Source organism: Lepus europaeus, chromosome 1, assembly GCF_033115175.1.
Source record: "Lepus europaeus isolate LE1 chromosome 1, mLepTim1.pri, whole genome shotgun sequence".
NCBI lineage: Eukaryota > Metazoa > Chordata > Mammalia > Lagomorpha > Leporidae > Lepus > Lepus europaeus.
Genome location: NC_084827.1, coordinates 151,053,300 through 151,073,241, shown reverse-complemented (window position 1 = coordinate 151,073,241; position 19,942 = coordinate 151,053,300). Strand labels below are relative to the sequence as shown.

At 42.0% G+C, this 19,942-nt stretch overlaps 1 protein-coding gene across 3 annotated transcripts in view; it reads left to right on the top strand.

Annotated features, from left to right (window-relative positions):
- KLF7 (KLF transcription factor 7) overlaps nt 1–19,942 on the top strand; it is a 98,259-nt gene that overhangs the window by 37,593 nt on the left and 40,724 nt on the right. For 2 of the 3 annotated variants that reach the window (XM_062190332.1, XM_062190313.1), the window contains exon 2: nt 4,383–5,013. In XM_062190332.1, the coding sequence (XP_062046316.1) occupies nt 4,383–5,013 (631 nt within the window). The remainder of the gene's footprint in view (nt 1–4,382; nt 5,014–19,942) is intronic. The other variant, XM_062190323.1, reaches the window with a different exon arrangement.

The following is a 19,942-nucleotide window of genomic DNA, read 5'->3' as shown; positions in this document are numbered from 1 at the left end:
TTGAAAAGCAGGGAGAGGGAGAGGAGAGGGGAGAGAGAAAAGAGAGAGAGAATGAGAGTCCATCCGCTGATTCACTCTCCAGTTGCCCACAGCATCTGGGACTGAGCCAGACTGAAGCTAGGATCCTAGACTTCAATCTGGGTCTCTATGTGGGTACAGGGGCCCAAGTACCAGAACTTGAACAAGCACCTGCTACCTGTAAGGGTATGTGCTAACAGGAAGCTGGAACTGGAAGTAGAGCCAGAACTCAAATCCAGGCACTCTGGTATGGGATGCAGGTGCCAAGTGGTGTCTTAACCACCGTGACAAACATCTACCCCATCACCACATTTTTGGTGGGAAAATATTTAAACCCTTTCCCCCAGTCTCTAATTCACAAGATGCTCTCCTCCCTCTAAGCTTCATCTCCATTAGATACTGTAAGAAGTGAAAATCTCAAGGCAAAAATAAGTCCATAATGGTTTCACAGGGCTGTCTAGCACATCCAGATAGCTACTTTTGCTTCTTTAATTCTCAGCTGGAAAGAGAATGCCCTGTATCAGGATTGCAAGTCTTGGCCTCTCTGGAGTGGTCCAAAGTTTCCCACATTTCCATGATCACAATCTTTACATCTTTAGATCATACGTGTGACTCATGCACTCCTGGGATTTAAACCAGGGCATACTGAATTTTTTAATCTTCCCAGAAGAATGTGCAAATGTGATTAGAGTATCTCAGTTCTTCAGAACTCTGAACATGAAGAAATTTGGGTCTCCTAACAATCACAATGATCTCTTAGTGACTTTCAAATCTTTGAACTGGAAAATATATAAGGGGACAGGGCATACAGAGCTACATCAACAGCCCATGGTGACTGGTGAGTTGACCCTTGCATCAGAGGCAGGGAACTTTCTCAGGGGCATCTCATAACCCATGACTGAGCTGATTTTTACCTGGAACATATCTGTGTCTTTGAGATCTGGTTCTGCCCTTTGGGCAAAACTCAAGAAGCATTACATTTGTGTTTCCAATGACATGTATAGGTCATTTCTAAGATTACCAACCTTAGAAGGATGGATCATATTCTGGGCCATTGAGGATAAGCCTCAATACCTTGAAAAGGATTGAAATTCTTATAAACTATGATATTTGACCTCAAAGAAATCCAATGAGAAATCAACAGCAGAAGGATATCTGGAAAAATCACAAAAGTATATAGCAATATTAAAGAATACACTTTTTACTTCTGCCTCCAGTAATGATAGATTCCCCCACTGAAAATAACCATATAACAGTGAACATAATATCAAAGCAACTACCTGAATACACTAGTCAGCAGAGGTAGTCAGGTCTGGATGACAATCTCTCAGAGTATGGTGCTGTATAAAATGTTTCCAAGATGAGTGGAAGAGGAAGAATGACCCAAGTAATAGAATAAAGTTGATTTTGTCTTTGACAGATATTATGTACCTGCTGGGTACCAGGTGCTGTTGCTTGGTGGGTGATGGTTTAGAAAAGGAAGGGGAAGTTTAGAGAGGTTTCAGAAGTAAGATATTATAATTAAGAAATGAATTGACTGCAGCTAAAACTAGAAGTTTCAGTATTGGAAAGAAGTAAATGATAACTTTTAGCAATGATGTGGAAAAAGGAAGAGGAAATTTTTGAGCCGTGTAATTCAGAAAAGGGGATAAATGAGGATAGTGCAAATTTTTACACCTCAGAAAGTGGTAGTATTGTTTCCTAATATTAAATAGTGGGAAGCTACTGAAGCACAGTTTTCACCTGATCAATAAGTAAAACAAAGTGCACACATTTCCAATAGGCTGTTCTTGATTAATACCTCCATATAGAATGTAGCACTTATTGCCCACTCACCCCTTATGAATTTCCCAGTACTCTCTCTGTCATTTGTTATTATGTGGCTTTCTATATTCATGTCACTTTATAAAAAGATTTATTTAATTATTTGAAAGACAGAGTTACAGAGAGACAGAAGGAGAGACAGAGACAGATCTTCCATCTGCTGGTTTACTCCCCAAATGGCTGCAACAGCTGAGACTGGGCCAGGCCAAAGCCAGGAGCCAGGAGTTTCATCTGGGTCTCCCATGTGGGTGCAGGGGCTCAGAGACTTGGGCCATCTTCTACTGCTTTCCCAGGCACACTAGCAAGCAGCCGGAGCAGAAATGGAGCAACCAGTAATAAACCAGCATCCATATGGGATGCCAGTGTAGCAAATGGCCGCTTAACTTGCTACACCACAGTGCCAGCCCCTATTCATGTCATTTTATCTTGAGATTTTTTAGTCTCTTCCTGCATTGGCATGGTCTAGTATATTGTGTCTTCAACACATTCAAGGCCTAGCTCTGAGCCCTGCAGTTGAAAGAACACTTGTAATGTGAGTATTGAATGAAGATTGCGACCATTTGTTAGTTTATATCTTTAAAAATCATCAGTGAGGGCCTGGCACTGTGGTGTAGTAGGTTAAGCCTCTGTCTGCCATGTAGGCATCCCATCTGGGAACAAGTTCAGGTCCTGGCTGCTCCACTGCCAATCTAACTCCTTGCTGATGCACCTGGGAGGGTAGCAGAGTATGGTTCAAGTGCTTGGGACGCTGTCATTCACATGTGAGAACTGGAGGAGCTTCCTGGCTCCTGGCTTCAGACCAGCCCAGCCCCGGCCATTGCAGCCATTTAGAGAGTGAACCAGCAGATGAAAGATTTTCATTCTCTCTCTCCACCCCCCTTTCTACCCTCCCTCTCCTTCTCTCTCTGTATCTCTGCCTTTTAAATAAATAGATAAATAAATCTTTTAAAAATGTTTAAAAAGTATCAGTGAGACTCTAAGCTGTTTCATTATTTTAAAACCTGATACTTTTATTTAGTAATAGAGTTTTACAAGTCTAATTAAAAACTAATCTCTTGAAATGTCACCAAAAATAAAATCCTTGACAGTTACAACACAACTAGGTATATCATTAAATATATTCTAAACAGAATAAAAGTCTAGAATGAACATTGGATTAAAAACTCATACAGACAGTAAATTTGGAGGTAGTTACATTTTAAATTTGCCATTGGTTTGTTTTGTTGAAGTCCAGAAGATGAAGAAAATTGAACCATTGATGCCAGTTAGCCTTGTTGTTCTATAGAAGAAGCTAGAATGGCAGAATTTTTGTTAGGAGAGCTTTAAAATACAAACTTAAGCGTCTACTTTTTACCATAAAGATACTTTTACCATCTTACTAATGAGGACTATCGATAAAGGTTTGTTGAAAGTAAACTTTTCGGTTCTCCCTTATTTCTCTACAAGGTGAAAAAAATTTTAAAAATGTGTTTGAAAGGCAGAGAGACACAGAGATTTTTCCATCCACTTATCCATTTCCCAAATGCTCCCAACAGCTGGGGCTGGGCCAGGCTGTAGTCAGGAGCTTGCAGTTCAATCCAAGTCTGCCACATGAGTGGCAGGGACCCAAGCATTGAGTGTATAAGTTGTGCATGGTTAGGACACTGGAATCACAGTGGAGCTAAGACTCGAACCTGGACACTCCTGTGTTGGGTGTGGACATCACAAGTGGTGTCTTTAACTGCTGTGCTGAACATCCACCCCAAGATGAAAATTTTGCGTTGAAATGACAGTGGGTCCTATCATGAATAGGCCTCAATAGCTGTTTTCGAGCTTGTTTTTATCACATGGTCAGAGATGCTAAATCATTGTAATAGATTCATGCCTCTTGCCATAAAGTATGTAGCAATTACATTTTTAATAGCTTGCTGTGTAAACAAGGTTTTATTTTGTTTTGTTTTGTTTTTCTGCTTCAAAGATTTTAAAGAAGGCACTCTTTAGAGCAATATCCATTCTTGCTCACTAGAGAACTCAGGCCCAAGGTGGCATTACTGTTGGCTGATCGCTGCTGAGGTCACCTCCTAGTTTGAGTGGATATGGTTCATTTTCAAGAGTCAGTTAGAAAATTGACTTTTCCTTTGTCATTCGCTCAAGTCTATTTTGAAAAATGAAACTGGTCTGTTGGAAGTTTGGTATGCAAACCTTGTCCATTTCTGTGTACCTCTTGCTTATGAGGGAGCGCCTCAGGACGCTTGGAGAATCTGACCCAGTGCACTGGGTTGTGGGCAGGAGAGCACCATTTAAGCACCAAATATTCTCTGGGACCTGGAAGGTGTGAGCTAGTCCTTTGGAGGCTCCAGTTCTTCCCCCAGCAGTTTAAATCACGTGTGACCCTTGCAGACTTTTGCGAAGTATTCACAGATTAAATAACAAGGGGCATTTCTGAGAGCAGCCCTGCACGGTGGTTCTCTGTGTACTGTCCCTCTGCCTGGCAACACGTGGCTTCCTGGTGTTCTTGACCTCTGATGGTTGTTTCTCTCCTCCCTGCTTCCTCTCTGCAGACATGCCTTGAGTTGGAACGCTACCTGCAGACGGAGCCCAGGAGGATCTCAGAGACCTTTGGTGAGGACTTGGACTGCTTCCTCCATGCTTCTCCACCGCCGTGCATTGAAGACAGCTTCCGGCGCTTAGACCCCCTGCTGCTCCCTGTGGAAGCGGCCATCTGCGAGAAGAGCTCAGCAGTGGACATTCTGCTCTCTCGGGACAAGTTGCTATCTGAGACCTGCCTCAGCCTCCAGCCAACCAGCTCTTCTCTAGACAGCTACGCAGCCGTCAACCAGGCCCAGCTCAACGCAGTGACCTCATTAACGCCCCCATCCTCCCCTGAGCTCAGCCGCCATCTGGTCAAAACCTCACAGACCCTCTCAGCCGTGGATGGCACGGTGACGTTGAAACTGGTGGCCAAGAAGGCTGCGCTCAGCTCAGTCAAGGTGGGAGGGGTGGCGACAGCAGCAGCAGCCGTGGCGGCAGCTGGGGCAGTTAAGAGTGGACAGAGCGACAGTGAACAAGGAGGGGTAGGGGCTGAATGCCCCGAAAACAAGAAGAGGGTTCACCGCTGTCAGTTTAACGGGTGCCGGAAAGTTTATACAAAAAGCTCCCACTTAAAGGCCCACCAGAGGACTCACACAGGTAGTGGTACAAGTTGGCTGCACGTGTTTCTTCTTTCCCCTCCTTTTGCCTCGTGGTGGGAAGGGCTCCCTTGTGTCCTGAGAAGTGCCTTTATACTGAGGGGCTGGTGACAGGCAGGCAGGAAGGCCGGGCTGGGGAAGCAGAATGATGCACTTCATACCTTCAGATCTCATGATGTCCTGAGCGCAGGAAGTGGGTTTGTCACTTGCTGCCTGTGAACTGCTTTCAGAGGCGATGCCAGCCACAGCACAGAATCTAACAGTGCTGAAGGATGACCAGAGGGGACCCCGTAGGGTGACTCAGAGCTGTGCCTGCGTAAATGCGTGTCCCTTTCCTGACACAGCTCATTGTTGTATGTGTCTCTAGGGAGTTTTCATCAACCCTGGGATCTGAGGAGGCACATTTGAAAGCATTTACAGTTAAACAAGGTAGCCGGGGTGTCCCCATCCCCTCTTTTCCCAGCATCCCTGAGTTTTCATGAAAGTCACCACCAGCAGGAGGGTTTCGGAGTTCATTAGATGTGATCATTCTATAATTAATTGGCAGCTCCTCTTTTGCATTGTTCTCTGGCGCGTGCTTTATGGAGAGATGGCAGAATTGCTTTTTAATGAGCTTGTTACTGAGAAGTTGCTAAAGCGATTACATTGCTATGTGTGTGGTAAGGGCGGTGAGGGAGGAACGGGGACTGCATATTTCACTCAGGACTTCCCTGGTGATGCCATGGCATCATGCTGATCTTTTGAGCAGTGCAATAATTTGGAAAACTGGGGTTTCAACAGAAACAAGTGAGACTAGTGTTTTCCTGAAGACTGGGCTTCATGTTCTGCCTTGAGATTGGAGCTTAGGGCTGGTGCCGCTTCTTGGTCTACTGACATGGTAGTAGCTATTACTGTGATTGGTGGTATTAAATGGGTCTCTAACAGTGTATTCCCTGTATGGTTTTTGTATACTGCTTACATGCTGCAAGTTGAATAGGGAATATCCCAAAAGGTATAAGTGGCATGAAATGCAAGAGTTTTCTTGGAGAAATGGGTGTTAACATATGAGCTAGAAGCTTACAGTGCTCCAGCAGTTCTCAGACTATGCCGCCAAGGAAGTCAGCAGTGGAAAATCAGAACAACTGGGTTCTGGTTCTGACTCTGTCACTAACCAGCTCTGTGACCTAGAGCATGTCCTAATTCCTCACTGAGCCTCATTTTCCACATCTATCAAACAACCTGGCTCTTAAGGCCTGTTTCAGCTCTAATGTTCTGGAGTTCCTAAAATGTCTTCTTCCAGGACACAGACCTTTCTTGAAATAAGAATGTGCAATATAGAGGAGTAGGAATCCCTGCTTTGAGTCTCAGTTATGCACAGGGGAGGATGAGAACTGTCAGTTGCCTACTTGGCATAAGGCTCAGGCATGGACCTTCTCATTCTAAACTTAATTTCCCAGGTGGCTCTTGCTTGGCTCATGGTGTAGTCTCCTAACACAATTTGTGAATCCTCCTGATCAAAGGTAAAGTCCCACTTTGTGTTTCCATCAGATTTTGCATTCACGTTTTCTACTTCACATACACCAAGAGTAATGCTTCCTGTTACTGCCAGATTTTCCCTCTCTGATAGTGTTCTGAAGCTAGTTCGAATTTATATTCTTGTCTTCCTGAAGTTGGAGAGTAACCACAAGACTTGGCTGTGTCCTCTGGCTTCTGAGCATGACTCCCCGCCACCTGCCCCCAGGAAACCAGAGAGACAAGGAAGAGGCAGGGATGTTGAGATCTGCTGCAGCTCTGGCATTTCTGCCTGTGCCCAGTCTTCTGGATTGCACAGACAGGCTACATCCTTGCCTAGCATGGAGGCTGGACCTCTCTGGGGAAGCTGGTCTTTTTGGGGGGAGCCCAGAGCATTTTTTCTTCTTTCTAAACCTTCTCAACAGAGATATCAGAAGGGCAGCTGCTAGATGAGTACCTCATTTGGTGCTTTGTTTCCTGTGCATTGCCTGTGAGGGTGGGGCTCATTATGTGACCCAGCACCTGAAGCCCCTTGCCTTATGGTGAGCTGAGGTGGAAATAACTCCTCCCCACAGGGAACTGAATTATGATTAGGAGGGCTATATTGCAGGGCCATTAAGAATAGGGTGTGCTTGTCAAGTACACCTGGGTTTGTTCTTGACTACTGCTTCCTAGATTCATGACCTGGATCAGTTATTTGCTTCCCGTAAGTCTCCGCTTCCTCAACTGTAAAGTAGAGATCTTTGTGTTTACCTTATAGGGTTTGGGAAGGTTAAATATGCAAATCCTTGGAAAATACTCGCAGGTAGTAAGAGCTCACTAAAGACAGTGGCAGAGTTTGACTGTAGTTGTTACTGCTGTTGCTGGTATGGATTAGTAATGATTGTTTAGAAAAACTGCTTTATGCAAAGTAGACAGAAGCCAGTTAGCCAAAGTTAAATACCATCCAAAAGCAAGAAAGTTTTCTTTTTCATTCCTAATGCTTGATCAGGGAACTGTGTGTTGGGGGGGGGGGGGATGATGCCGTGGACACCGGTGTGAAGGGGAGACTGAGTCTGTGACATTGGCAGTAGTGTAAAGCAGCACGGCTTCCTGAGACAATGCAGGAAGCAGTTGCCTTGCAGCCCACAGAAGCATCTTGCCTGTAAAACCTTCCTCAGAGACAAGCATAAGTGGAAAAGTAGGTGCTAGAAGAAAGGGAAACACACAAGAGGGGAGATCAGATAGGGATGGAGGATGAGGGGAGAGAATGTGCATTCATTTGGATTAAATGGATGAGAATCAGAAGTATTTATTTGGAATTGGTGTGAATGGGGCACATGGGGAACTGAAAACAAGGGTGATAATTTATGTGGTGTAGATGAACTAAGAGCAATGAGAAAAGCATGAAGGATGGCATCAGATTAAATGCAAACATAGCTGGAAATGGACTGGTAAAAGCTTCAGGGCAAAGGTATATGGCAATGGGAATTCAGGTTGGAAAGATTTTGCTGATACAGGAGTGGGGTGGGGAGAGCTGCGCTGATCCATTGCTGATCAAATGTTGCAATGAAGTTTTCAGAAACGGGCTCTGGTTGGATTCAAGAAAGCTATTTTAACACAGGACTCACTTTAATTCAGTGGAAATATTTTTGTGTTTTCCAGTTGGGGAGGTATTTTGAGAATGAAAAATTTGAAAAAAAAAAAAAAAGAAATCCATCCCAGAGAAAAAGGGGGAAATATTGGCATTTTGTTCTCTGGAGTTTTGTGTATACACACACACACACTATCCTTTTTTATGGTAATATGTTGCAAAGGAGACACAGTTACAAACATGTAATAAAATAAAATGTGTGAGTCTCCATCTTCTATGCATAAAGGAAGACAGTACACTGTCCAGAACATGGATTTGCTTGCATTTAGAAACTTTCAAAGTGTTATTCGTGTGATCTTAAACAGATAGATTTACTGAGCTGGAAAATGTATGCATGCATTCCTCACCCTGCCCCTGCCTTCTGTGTCTTCTTTTTGAGGATGCTGAATCCTTCAGACTTTTTGCCCTAGAGGATGTTAGGCAATGAGGTGATTTTTTTTTTTATTTATTTATTAAGATAGCAGATGTTCAAGTTGGTAGTTAGGGCACAAATGCTGGTTGCCTAAGGAGGTGAAGGTAGGAATGAGAGAGTCAGCCTGGAGATGGAAGAAGATGAGGCAGGGGTGAGACCAGGAGAGTGTTGTGAATCTTCGGATCCTAGTGCAAGAAAGCATATAGAAATGGACATATTGGGAAGAGCACTTAGCACTACATGAGCATAAAATTGTCCTTTAGCAGCCAAACCATTACAGACCTTTCTCTCCCACTGTGTTTTCTCTCTTTTTTTGGTAGAATATCTTTCTCAGAAATTCAACCATCATGATGATAGTCTTATTCATCTTCTCTGAGTCAACTAAATAATCCTTATACTTTGATGCAAGCAGAACCTCCACTTTCAATGTTAAAAAAATCCTTTTATGTTCATTTTCAGTGAAAATCAATCTTTTTAAAGATTTATTTATTTATTTATTTGAAAGGCAGAGTTACGAGAGGCAGAGACAGAGATGGAGAGAAGTCTTCTATCCACTGGTTCACTCCCCTAATGGCCACAATGGCTGGAACTGTGCCGATCCAAAGCCAGGAGCTTCTTTCAGGTTTCCCATGTGGATGCAGGGGCCCAAGGACTTGGGCCATCTTCTACTGCTTTCCCAGGCCATAAGAGACAGCTGGATTGGAAGTGAAGCAGCCAGGACTCAAACAGGCACCCATATGGGATGCTGGTACTGCAGGCAATAGCGTTACCCCCTGCGCCACAGTGCTGGCCCCGAAAATCATTTATTAAAATGTTAGCAGTTTCTGTGTAAATGAGAAAGACTTGTTTTACCCATTTCTTCTTGATTACTTCTGAGAAGAAAGAAAAACTTGTAATTGAAATGGTACTTTGTCTTAAGAAAACAGACTTTTCTCTGTTTCTTAGTGTCTAAAAGATTTTATTTGAAAGACAGAGATGGAGAGAGACACACAGAGAGAAATCCCATTGGCTGGTTCACTCTCTAAATGCTCACAATGGCCAGGAGTGGGTTGGGTTGGAGCGGGGAGCTGGGAAGTCATTCCAGGTCCTTCATGTGGGTGGCAGAGACAGAACTAAACGGGTCATCACCTACTGTCTCCCAGGGTGTGCGTTTTCAGGAAGCTGGAAATGGGAACTAGAGTCAGGACTCCAAACCCAGCATCTTAACTGCTAGGCCAAATGTCTGCCACCCTGAGAAGACTTTCCAATTTGAAAATTCATAGAAAAGCATATCTGCATTATAGTATTAAGAGTGAGTCATGCTGACAAAGTCAGGACAGAGGTCAACAACTAAATCTTTGGTTCTTGGTCACCTGGAGGGAGGTAGGAAGAAGCAATGTTTTCTCGTGTGCTACTTGGAGGGTGTTCCCCATGGACTGGTGTCGCTACAGCCTACTGTTAAGACTATTCTAGGTTTTGCACTGAAGGGTATACCAGGCTACTTTGCAGGTAAATAGTCATACAAGGATACAGTTTGCTGGGCATTTTACCTCTGCTTTAGGGTAGGGTGTCACTGAATCAAGCAGTAACACAGTCTCTGAGTTTCATCAGGACTTGGGGAAATAGTTGGTTTTTAAATGAAAAGATAGCTAAAAATACTACAAACAAAAGAAAAAGTACAGTATTTAGGAAACAAACAAAAGTGTCTTGTGTTATACACATGTGTAGTTCTTTAAAGTTTGAAATATTATTTACTTTACTTGTTCCACAAATACTTATAAAGCAATTACTATTTGCCAGGCATTGTTTAAAGTCTTTGAAAAATTCTAACCTATTTAGTCTTCAGATTAACCCAATGATATAATTACTTTTATATTTTATATTTTAATTTTACAGATGAGGAAAATAACAACCCAGAGAGGTTAAGTAATTTTCTCAGCATCGCAAAGTTTACAGGCTTTGCCAGTCTCAAAGCGACAAATATCATATCTTCTCCCTGATCTGTGACATTAACTGAGCACCTAAAAGGAAACCTGTAGAAGTGAAACTGACACTATGAGAAGCGATGACTTGATCAGCCCTTGTCCTGTCGAGGAACAGCTTACTATTTTATTCTTTTTAGTATTTTCTTTTTCTACTTAGTACCATTGGTTGAACTCTTTATTTTTAACACAGAATTATTCTTAGGTGGTTAAATCCAATTTAAAATTGATCCCTTTTAAAAATAAGAGTGGAGGCCGGCGCCGTGGCTCAACAGGCTAATCCTCCGCCTTGCGGCACCGGCACACCGGGTTCTAGTCCCGGTCGGGGCACCGATCCTGTCCCGGTTGCCCCTCTTCCAGGCCAGCTCTCTGCTGTGGCCAGGGAGTGCAGTGGAGGATGGCCCAAGTGTTTGGGCTCTGCACCCCATGGGAGACCAGGATAAGCACCTGGCTCCTGCCATCGGAACAGCGCGGTGCGCCGGCCGCAGTGCGCTACCGCGGCGGCCATTAGAGGGTGAACCAACGGCAAAGGAAGACCTTTCTCTCTGTCTCTCTCTCTCTCACTGTCCACTCTGCCTGTCAAAAAATAAAAAAAAATAAAAAAAAATAAGAGTGGAAATAAGAGAGGGAGGAGATGTACAGTTCAGCACATGTTCCCTCGGACTTACCCCTAATGGTAAAGCAAAACATTTGCCATGGGACTCCAAATCCCATTAAGTTGATAGGTACCAATGCCATCTTACTAGTTAAAATTATCAGTTTAGGTTCATAATTGATCAAAAAGATAGGATTAGTGTCAAAGGGATCACAGAAATAAGACCAAGTGTCTGCTAACCATAATACATAGAATTAAAAAGGAGAACAATCCAACATGGGAAGCAGGCCACACAGCAGACTCATAGAATGACAAATGCCCTGAACAGCACTCTGGCCTCAGAATCAGCTCTTTAGGCATTTGGATCTGGCTGAAAAGCCCATGAGAGCATTTCAGGCCAAGACACTGTGGCAAAAAATGGCCTACATGAAAGATCTCTGTGAGTGAGATCCCAGTGGAAATAAGGGGCCATCAAAGAAGGAGGTATCTATCTCTGAAGGGAGGAGAGAACTTCCACTTTGATTATGGCCTTGTCTAAATAATGTCAGAGTTTGTGAACTCAAGAGGCTTCCATAGCCTTGGCATCTCATGACAAGAGCCTCAGGTGATCACTGGTGTCATAAATAAGAATGTCAATTGTTAAATCAACAACAGGAGTCACTGTGCACTTACTCCCCATGTAGGATCTCTGACCTTAATGTGTTGTACTATGAGAATTAACGGAAATGGAAGACACTTCCTTTGCTATTTCCAACAATAGAAAAAGAGTCAGATGTTTTTTTTTCTTTCATAACCCATTGTTGAGAAGAAATGAAAAACATGTAGTTTATATGCAAATGGACAATGCAAACCACTTTAAATGACTTCTAAATAGATAAGAGTTAGGAAGATTCTTAAACATATTGCTACTTCAGGTGACTAAGAACTAGCACAAGGAAATAGCAAAGGAAGTGTCTTCCATTTCCGGGACTATTATAGTTACCGCTGTAGCTAACATATTCTTCACTATAACCATTTTAATGGTAATAAAAAAAATCTTTAGGATTAAAGAGAGCTTTTCTTGTAACAGACCTGGTTTACTCATTAAAATGACAAATGTTAACACTCTATCCCTGTGAAATCAGAAAGGCAAAGAAAAGCATTATCACATATAGGGGAAACTGAGGACCAAACATGTAAGAACTTGGTTCAGGATATGCAGCCCTCCACTGTCACAACTAAAATTGGACCCATGTCTCCCATCCCTTAACTTGCACCCTGATTAGTAGATCATCTTGCTTCTTATTTCTGTATGCCCTTCAGTCAGCCCACAAGTGGATACTAAGTGCTCAAAGCTGTTAGGCACTACGCTGGAGTGACACCATGGCAGATCATCCTGAGACAGTGCCAAATGGCGAGTGAGCGTTTAACCAGAGTAGTGGCTTGCATCAGCTCTCAGAGGCAGCGTGAATGATTCGGAAATAAAAACTTGTTTTTCTCTTTCTAGACAGGGTGCTTATTGCTGCTGTTCATCTTTTTAAATGATACCAATGTGATAATACACTAATTTATATAAATAGAAACCCTGATTCAAGGTCAGACATATCAGCGGGATAAAATTAAATACCTCAGTGTGGAACAGTAGGGGGTCTATCGCCCACTTTCTACTTCCTAAGTGCCATAGATAAGAATTCTTTGAATTTGTACAATAGCAACAGAAATAGGGCAATTTTAAGACATAAAGGGCCTATAATATGCTGAGACACATGGCTGCTAATGAAGTTTGTATGTGTGTTGAGGCAGAGACTCATTCAGCCATAATTATGGAATGGAAACTGGAATAAGGGTTAAATGTTGAGTTCACAAGGTGGAGAGAATTTAATGGGAGGATTTGATAGTTTGGATTTAACATATTCACAGGCTTGAGAGGAGTTTGCAAGGAAGGGGTGTGAAATGAGGTGGTGGAAAATAATTGATGGGAGAATTTAGGAGTCAAGAAAATCTTCGAACTTTGTCACATGATAATTTAGCAATGCAACAACTCAACACTGATGAAGATAACTTTATGTAAATAAATATAGGTTAGAATGGCTTAGCCTCAGCAGATACACAGCAAACATATTCATTTTTATCATTGTAAAATGGTGATAAATATAGCCTTTGTGGGATGCCTATTCCAGATGTCCTTTTAGTGGCTAATTGGTAGTCACACAGTAAGCAAGTATGTTAAAATAATGACAGAGGAAGAAAAAAATATGAAATTAATGAGTATTTATCATAAACAATATTTTTGAACATTCAGTGTACCAGACATTATTCCTTCTCCATGTCTGAGGACCTTGTTGATGCAAAAGTTTCAAATATGGTTCCACAGAGTCATTCTATTTGCAGCAGCATCTCAAAAGAGAATAGATTAAGGTGAAAAGAGGCTGAGAAGGAAGGAGAAGAAAAAAGAGGAATCTCATTTCAGAAAAGGCAGTGGAAGTAACAGAATTTTGTAAATTCTAAGTTTCAAAAGACAGGCCAAGCTCTCTTTGATACAAAAGAGGGAAAGAGATTCATGAGAAGTCTGTTTAAGGGAAGAATGGCATTGGGAAGGTCAAGTGTGAACTTGTAAAAACTGTCCCCTTTAATAGACGGATAATATACAGAAGCTGTCTTTATTATAATAAGAATGTTAATAGCCGTCATGATCTTAATTAACCTGGATATATGATGTTAGGAGCTTTGTAAGGAATGAGGCTAACTTGACAAGAGTAATTGGTGGTAGACTAATTGTCATACCCCCTGAAGTAGAAACAATAATGGAGTGATTTAATTAGAAGAAAAAAGGAATGTAGAGCTTAAGAAAGTCATGTGTAATAATAATAATAATAATAGCTTTAAAAAGAAACATTGAGAATGATCCCCTTTTTAAAACAGATAAAACATTTATAAAATAATGTGTCATTCTTTGAAAATTATCTTGTTTAATTCTGCTAGAAATTATAGTTGAAACTTTGATAATGGATGATCAGGAAACAAACTTTATACTGTAGGCATAGGTGGATTGTGTGGTGTTACATAAAGTTCTACTAGGCTACTCATGTACCCAATGGAGAATGCTTGGTTTTTCCCAAGTAGGCAATTTCTTTTGTAACCACACTAATGGAGGCAAACTGGATGGGTTGAGTGAGCCTGCTTCCTAAAACCTCAATTCTTTTCTTCTGCCTTCTCCACCTAAGTATGTAATGCCTGGTACCTTCCTGTACTCTGGCACTTCCAGTCTTCTTTTACCCTCCTTGACTTCAGAAAGGATGTGGTAGTAATACACTGTTGATTGATTTATTACCCATCTGTCAACCAGTGTAAGTAACCTTATAGTATTTTTTTGAAACTTCAGTTATGGCAGACTGCTAATAGAATTTCAGGACTTTGAAAGCAAGCATGCTGGGAGAATATTGGAAGCTGGAGCAACCTTCCACACATTATATCATTGCCACACTGTTCTCCCTCCTTTGCTGCTGGATTTTCTGCATTTTTCACAAATAGCCTCTTTTCAACCATTTATGAAAGTATGTATTAGCATGACAGCTATTAAGCTACATGTTGGTAGAGAAAGGTTATTCAAAGTAATACAATGTTGGTGACACTTTAATGTGTTGATTATTTGGCCAACCTATGACTGAGTTACTCTGCATTCCTGCAGAGTAGGAATTCAGTCACCAGTGGTATTACCTAACCAGGAATGTCTGCAGTGAGAATAAGCTTACAATAGTCTGTCCCATATTTCTGTTCACATTACCTTTTCCCTCATCATCTATGGTTACAGACACAGGATTAGACCCCAGGAGTTGTTACAGATGGAAAATCAGAGTCTCCCATTGCTAGTTTCCTATAAAACCTGTGGCTTGCTTTGTTCTAATCCCACCCCCTTGGCAGTTCCCCTTCTTTTTTGGAACCTGCATCTTTTCCTTTCTTCCCCTTCAAAAGTTATCCTCATTCAAGTAAGACTCCTTTTATTTTGTTTGCAGCGTTAAATGGATTTATGTAAAACTCATATTACCAACCCTTTCTCTGGTATCAGAAAAACATATACTTAAGCTTCTTTTGTTGTTTGTGCCTTCAGAATGTATCCCCTTTCTTTACCATAATCAACACTTAGTCTATAGGATTCAGTAAAGTGGTATGTACTGTTTTCAAGCAAACATACTTTTTTTGTTAAGTCTTAGATTCATTGAGATAGAATTGTTTTACCCATTTCACTAGCTGAGCTCAAGATGATAAAAAGCTGCCTGTCCTTTTGCTGCAGCCAGTAAGGTAGCAGCCATCCTCAGTTGAGAAAGTCCTTTTCCTCTGCAGCAGAGTGTTACCCAGTGAGGTGTGTTATTGTGTCTAACATCTTCCTCTGGACCCCTTACTCTTTTTGTATCAGAGGTATTTTGTAAGGACTATAAATTTTTCAGTATTGAAGCCAATGTTCAGTGAGAGAGATTCTGGGAGTCAAATGGATGCCCTAAAAATGTGGAACTACATCATGTGTGTCCTAATGAATAGGACTCAAGGAAAAGGCTGATTGGAACATACTGTAGATTATAAGAGCATTAAGATGAAATAAGAAGTATTTTAGAATGACCATGCAGTAGACGTGTTTTCTGTCTTCATGTTGTGTGCTCACATTGTGCAGTTTAATGTCATCTCAATGGAATTCATTACCTGGCTATGAACTTATGGCATGATGTTTTGAGTCCCCTTACTATGAGATACATATCCTTCACCTGTATTCAGCTTCTATTGTTGAGTGGAAATAATGATTCCTCCTATTGAATTCTCAATTGGTCATGAGCCTGTTGAAGCTAGTATTGGTATTTTAAAGGTGCAACAAAAGATACATTTCCCATCTCTGATGTAGGTAATAAGATGGTTTATGTTCCTAGCGTTCAGGAGAGAATGTCAGAAAATCAATAGGAATAAATTCAGTATACAGAGAATTCAACCTACTTGAAAATGTAGTGTATGGCAAAATGACAGTATGTACTATTAAGTGTTTTTTGTTTTACTCACATGTAAATATGAGAATGTAGAAAAGGTATCATACACTACTTGTAAATTTAGGCAAAGAAAGATTTGCTGGTTTTTTTTCCCTTCATTCTTTGTTGTTGTTTAGTGTCTCAAGGCTTATAGCTAAACTGAATTTGAAACTAAATACTGTCATTACAGAAGATTTTTTTTCCTGAGTTCTTCCAATTTCTCTGGGGACAAAATAATGGTCGCTTGAAGCAGTGGAGAAACAGTAATTAGGGCAAATAGTAATACTGTGTGTGATTGAGGAAAATGTGAGGAAGGGAGAGAGAAAATGCAACAGACAGACTTGTACAGCTTGTTACTAGGAAACCACATCAGCATTAAATACAGTGTGCTAATTGGCTATCCTGTTTCTGCCTGGGTACCAGCCTGGGCCTGCTACACAGCTGTTTCTGCTCTTTCTTGTTGCTAGGTAACTGCATCATTCCCCCCTCCCCCCTTTGTATTCTGGAGGGTAATTGGCTACTTCTGCTCCTGGTGTTGCTGCTGGGTACCAGTCTGGGCCTGCTGCTCTGCTGTTTTCCAGAGGGATTTAATGGGGGGAGGGGACGGAAAGGGAGAGGAAGATATGCTGGCAATTAATGGAGCATAAGTGCAAATTCTACACAATGTCTGGCACCTGCGTCCCCTCATCCTGCTTTCTCAACTAAATCCTTTAGCTATGAAAACACATTAGAATCTTGAAGTCTTTCTGTTCTTCAAATACCTTTTGAATATAGTTTAAAAGAAACAAGACATTTGAAGACTTAGCACCTAAATGAGGGATTTGGTCTTCTTAAAAACTGGCAACATATTACACATGTATGTTTGATATGGACACTAACAGAATTTGCACAAACATTAAAATTGCTAGCTTAATAACAAAGCAGTATCTTTAATGTCTTAAAGATAGTCACTTTATCTCCTAAGTGGACTAAATTCTTTTGTAGTGATTCTTCTTGATAGCATACAGAGTATAAAGAAATAAAATAGACTAAAAGTATTATGGGATTTCCCTGTTTTATGTACTTAGTGCATATAAAGGAAGGTTTCTAGTCCCTTCTGACTTTCCATGGTGGTTTTAATTCCCCTGATGTGCACAGTGTATGTCTCCATGATTTGGGGTGACACACTGAATTTACACAGAAATAAACACGTGTTGCATACCTTAGCTTCTTTTCTGATGGCAAAAGAACAAATGGCATGTGAAATAAATATGGAAACAATTTCTGATTTAAAAAGAAAGTAAAAATTATAATTAATCTCTGTATAGTTGTCATTTCCTGTGTTAAGAAGACGTGTCCTTTTCATCTTTATGAAATTCTCGGGGTGCTAGATCCTGTCCCGGTTGCCCCTCTTCTAGGCCAGCTCTCTGCTGTGGCCTGGGAGTGCAGTGGAGGATGGCCCAAGTGCTTGGGCCCTGCACCCCATGGGAGACCAGGATAAGCACCTGGCTCTGGCTTCTGCCTTCGGATCAGCATGTTGCGCCGGCAGCGGCGGCCATTGGCAAAGGAAGACCTTTCTCTCTCTCTCTCTCACTGTCCATTCTGCCTGTCAAAAAAAAAAAAAAAAAGAAATTCTCACTGGAAGTGTGAGGAGGAAGATTCTTCATAAGTGAGGTCGTGCTCCAAGGAACTTGCACTTTCAGTAGTTTAGAAAGTGCGTGTATATTGGGACCCCCTGAACAGGCAACCTCCTCATCCCCCTGGGAAAGAGCTGTTTTATTGAGGAAGCTCAAAGCCTATTGTGTGACAGTGCACAGAGATAGTTAGCAAAGACAGCTTTTATTTGACACTAATGGCTAATGCTGTTTCCCATACTAATGCGATCTGCTATCCCCTATCAAAATTGAGGCAGGAGGAAGTCTATTCTGAATGACAAGCCCTTCTACTATGAGATCAGATCAAACTCTGTATAATTATTTCTGCTTAAAGTATCCTTAAAATAGATGGAAGGCCTTAAGCTAGGCTAGGATGATGGAGAGAATGTAGCCATATTCCATAGACCTTATGGAACCCAGTTAGCCATTAGCAACATATTTTTTAAAGATTTTATTCATTTATTTGAGAGGTGGAGTTACAGGCAGAGAGAGGGAGAGACAGAAAGAAAGGTTTTCTATCGCTGGTTCACTCCCCTAGAATCAGCGCCCATATGGGATGTCGGTGCTGCAGATGGAGGCTTAGCCCACTATGCCACAGCCCTGGCCCCAGGTGTTAGTAGCTTTTAACTGTGAAAGAAAACCCTATACCAGAGGATAATTCCAGATCAGGTATAGTATTATTTCTGCTATCTTTATCTGACGGACCAGTTGTTAGCCACTCAAAAGTATTTGTCCAGTAAAGGATTTAGCCATCTATTTAGTGAGGAGCCATTGGAAGTAAGAAAATTCTCATCACTTGACAGATTTTATATTCTGACTTTGGGAGGTGGGTGATCTTGACTGTGCGAGTGTTTAGTCTTTGTTAATGACAGATTGTCAGAACAACAAAGTTTTGAGTGCATTGTAGATCATCCCTATTTGACTTGGGGTTAAAAAATTCACAGAAGTCCTGGGTGTTTGTCTTGCTTTCCTTACACACTGATTGATCTGAGTGACCTGTCCTCACTATGGCACTGGGAAGCCCAAAGCAGGGGTCTTTGAAGGCTCATGTGGTCATGGTTAGTCCCAGTAATAAATGTTTCTACTCTTCTGCGTTGGCAGAAAATTGAATCAGAAGCAGTAGCTGGGCCTCCAACTAGGCATTCCAAGATGGTGTGAGACATCTCAAGTAGTAGCCTAAATTGCTCTGCAACAATGCCTGCCCTGAACAGATATTTTTTCTTTGGAAGTCTTCATTATTAAAGCCGTGGGGGAGTGTAGGCATAACGCTTTAGGAGAAGAGGAGAGGAGATAACCCATGTAGCTGCTTCAACTTTTGGATTTTCCCGGGTCCCCCAAAATCTGCTTTGCTAATACTTATGGCCATACGCAGCTACTTTGTTTTACATCAGGTAAGTCAGATGATAAACCTGGGACAGAGAAATTGGGTGGTGGCTAGATCCCCAGTGGGGCTGTTGCTAGCCCTTAGCATGTCTCTGTGCTAATCAAGAATGGCACCCCTTCCATGGTGTGCACATAGCCCTATGCCTGAGAGACAGTTGGACTGCTCAGGGGCATGACTCACTCAAGGGGCCTTCTTATAGCCTTAAGGAACTTCTGAGGCCACTGAAGGTACAGCAGGAACATGAAAATCACATGACAAAGTCATATGATGACAATTCTTGGTGGTGGGGGCATGGAGATTGGGATCTCCTCTTAATGACTGAAGAGGCCCTTACCTGTGAGAGCAGATCTTTTCATTGAGCCCTTCTTTTGAAATGTGAGAGGATTAGTTGCCTAATGCCCTGGTTCTCCACCAAGGGAAATTTTTGCGAGTCAGGGGACTGTGACGACATCTGGAGACATTTTCTGTCATCATGTCAAAAGGAGGGAGTGTGCTCTTGGCATTTGGCAAGTAGAGACCAGGGATCTTGCTAGATACCCTGCAACACCCAGGACAGGCCTGCAATCAAGAATCTTCTAGGGGCTTGGCTTGTGTTTTGGTAGAGTAGGCTAAGTCATTGCCTGTGATGCTGGCATCCCACGTGAGGGCCAGTTTGTGTCCCAGCTGCTCCATTTCCAATCCACCTCCCTGCTAATAGGTTGTGAAAACAGTAAAAGATGACCCTGGTGTTTAGGCCCCTGCTACTCACACATGGGAGACCTGGATGAAGCTTCTGGCTTTGGCCTGGCCCAGTGCTGGGCATTGTAGGTATTTGGAGAGTGAACCAGGAGATGGA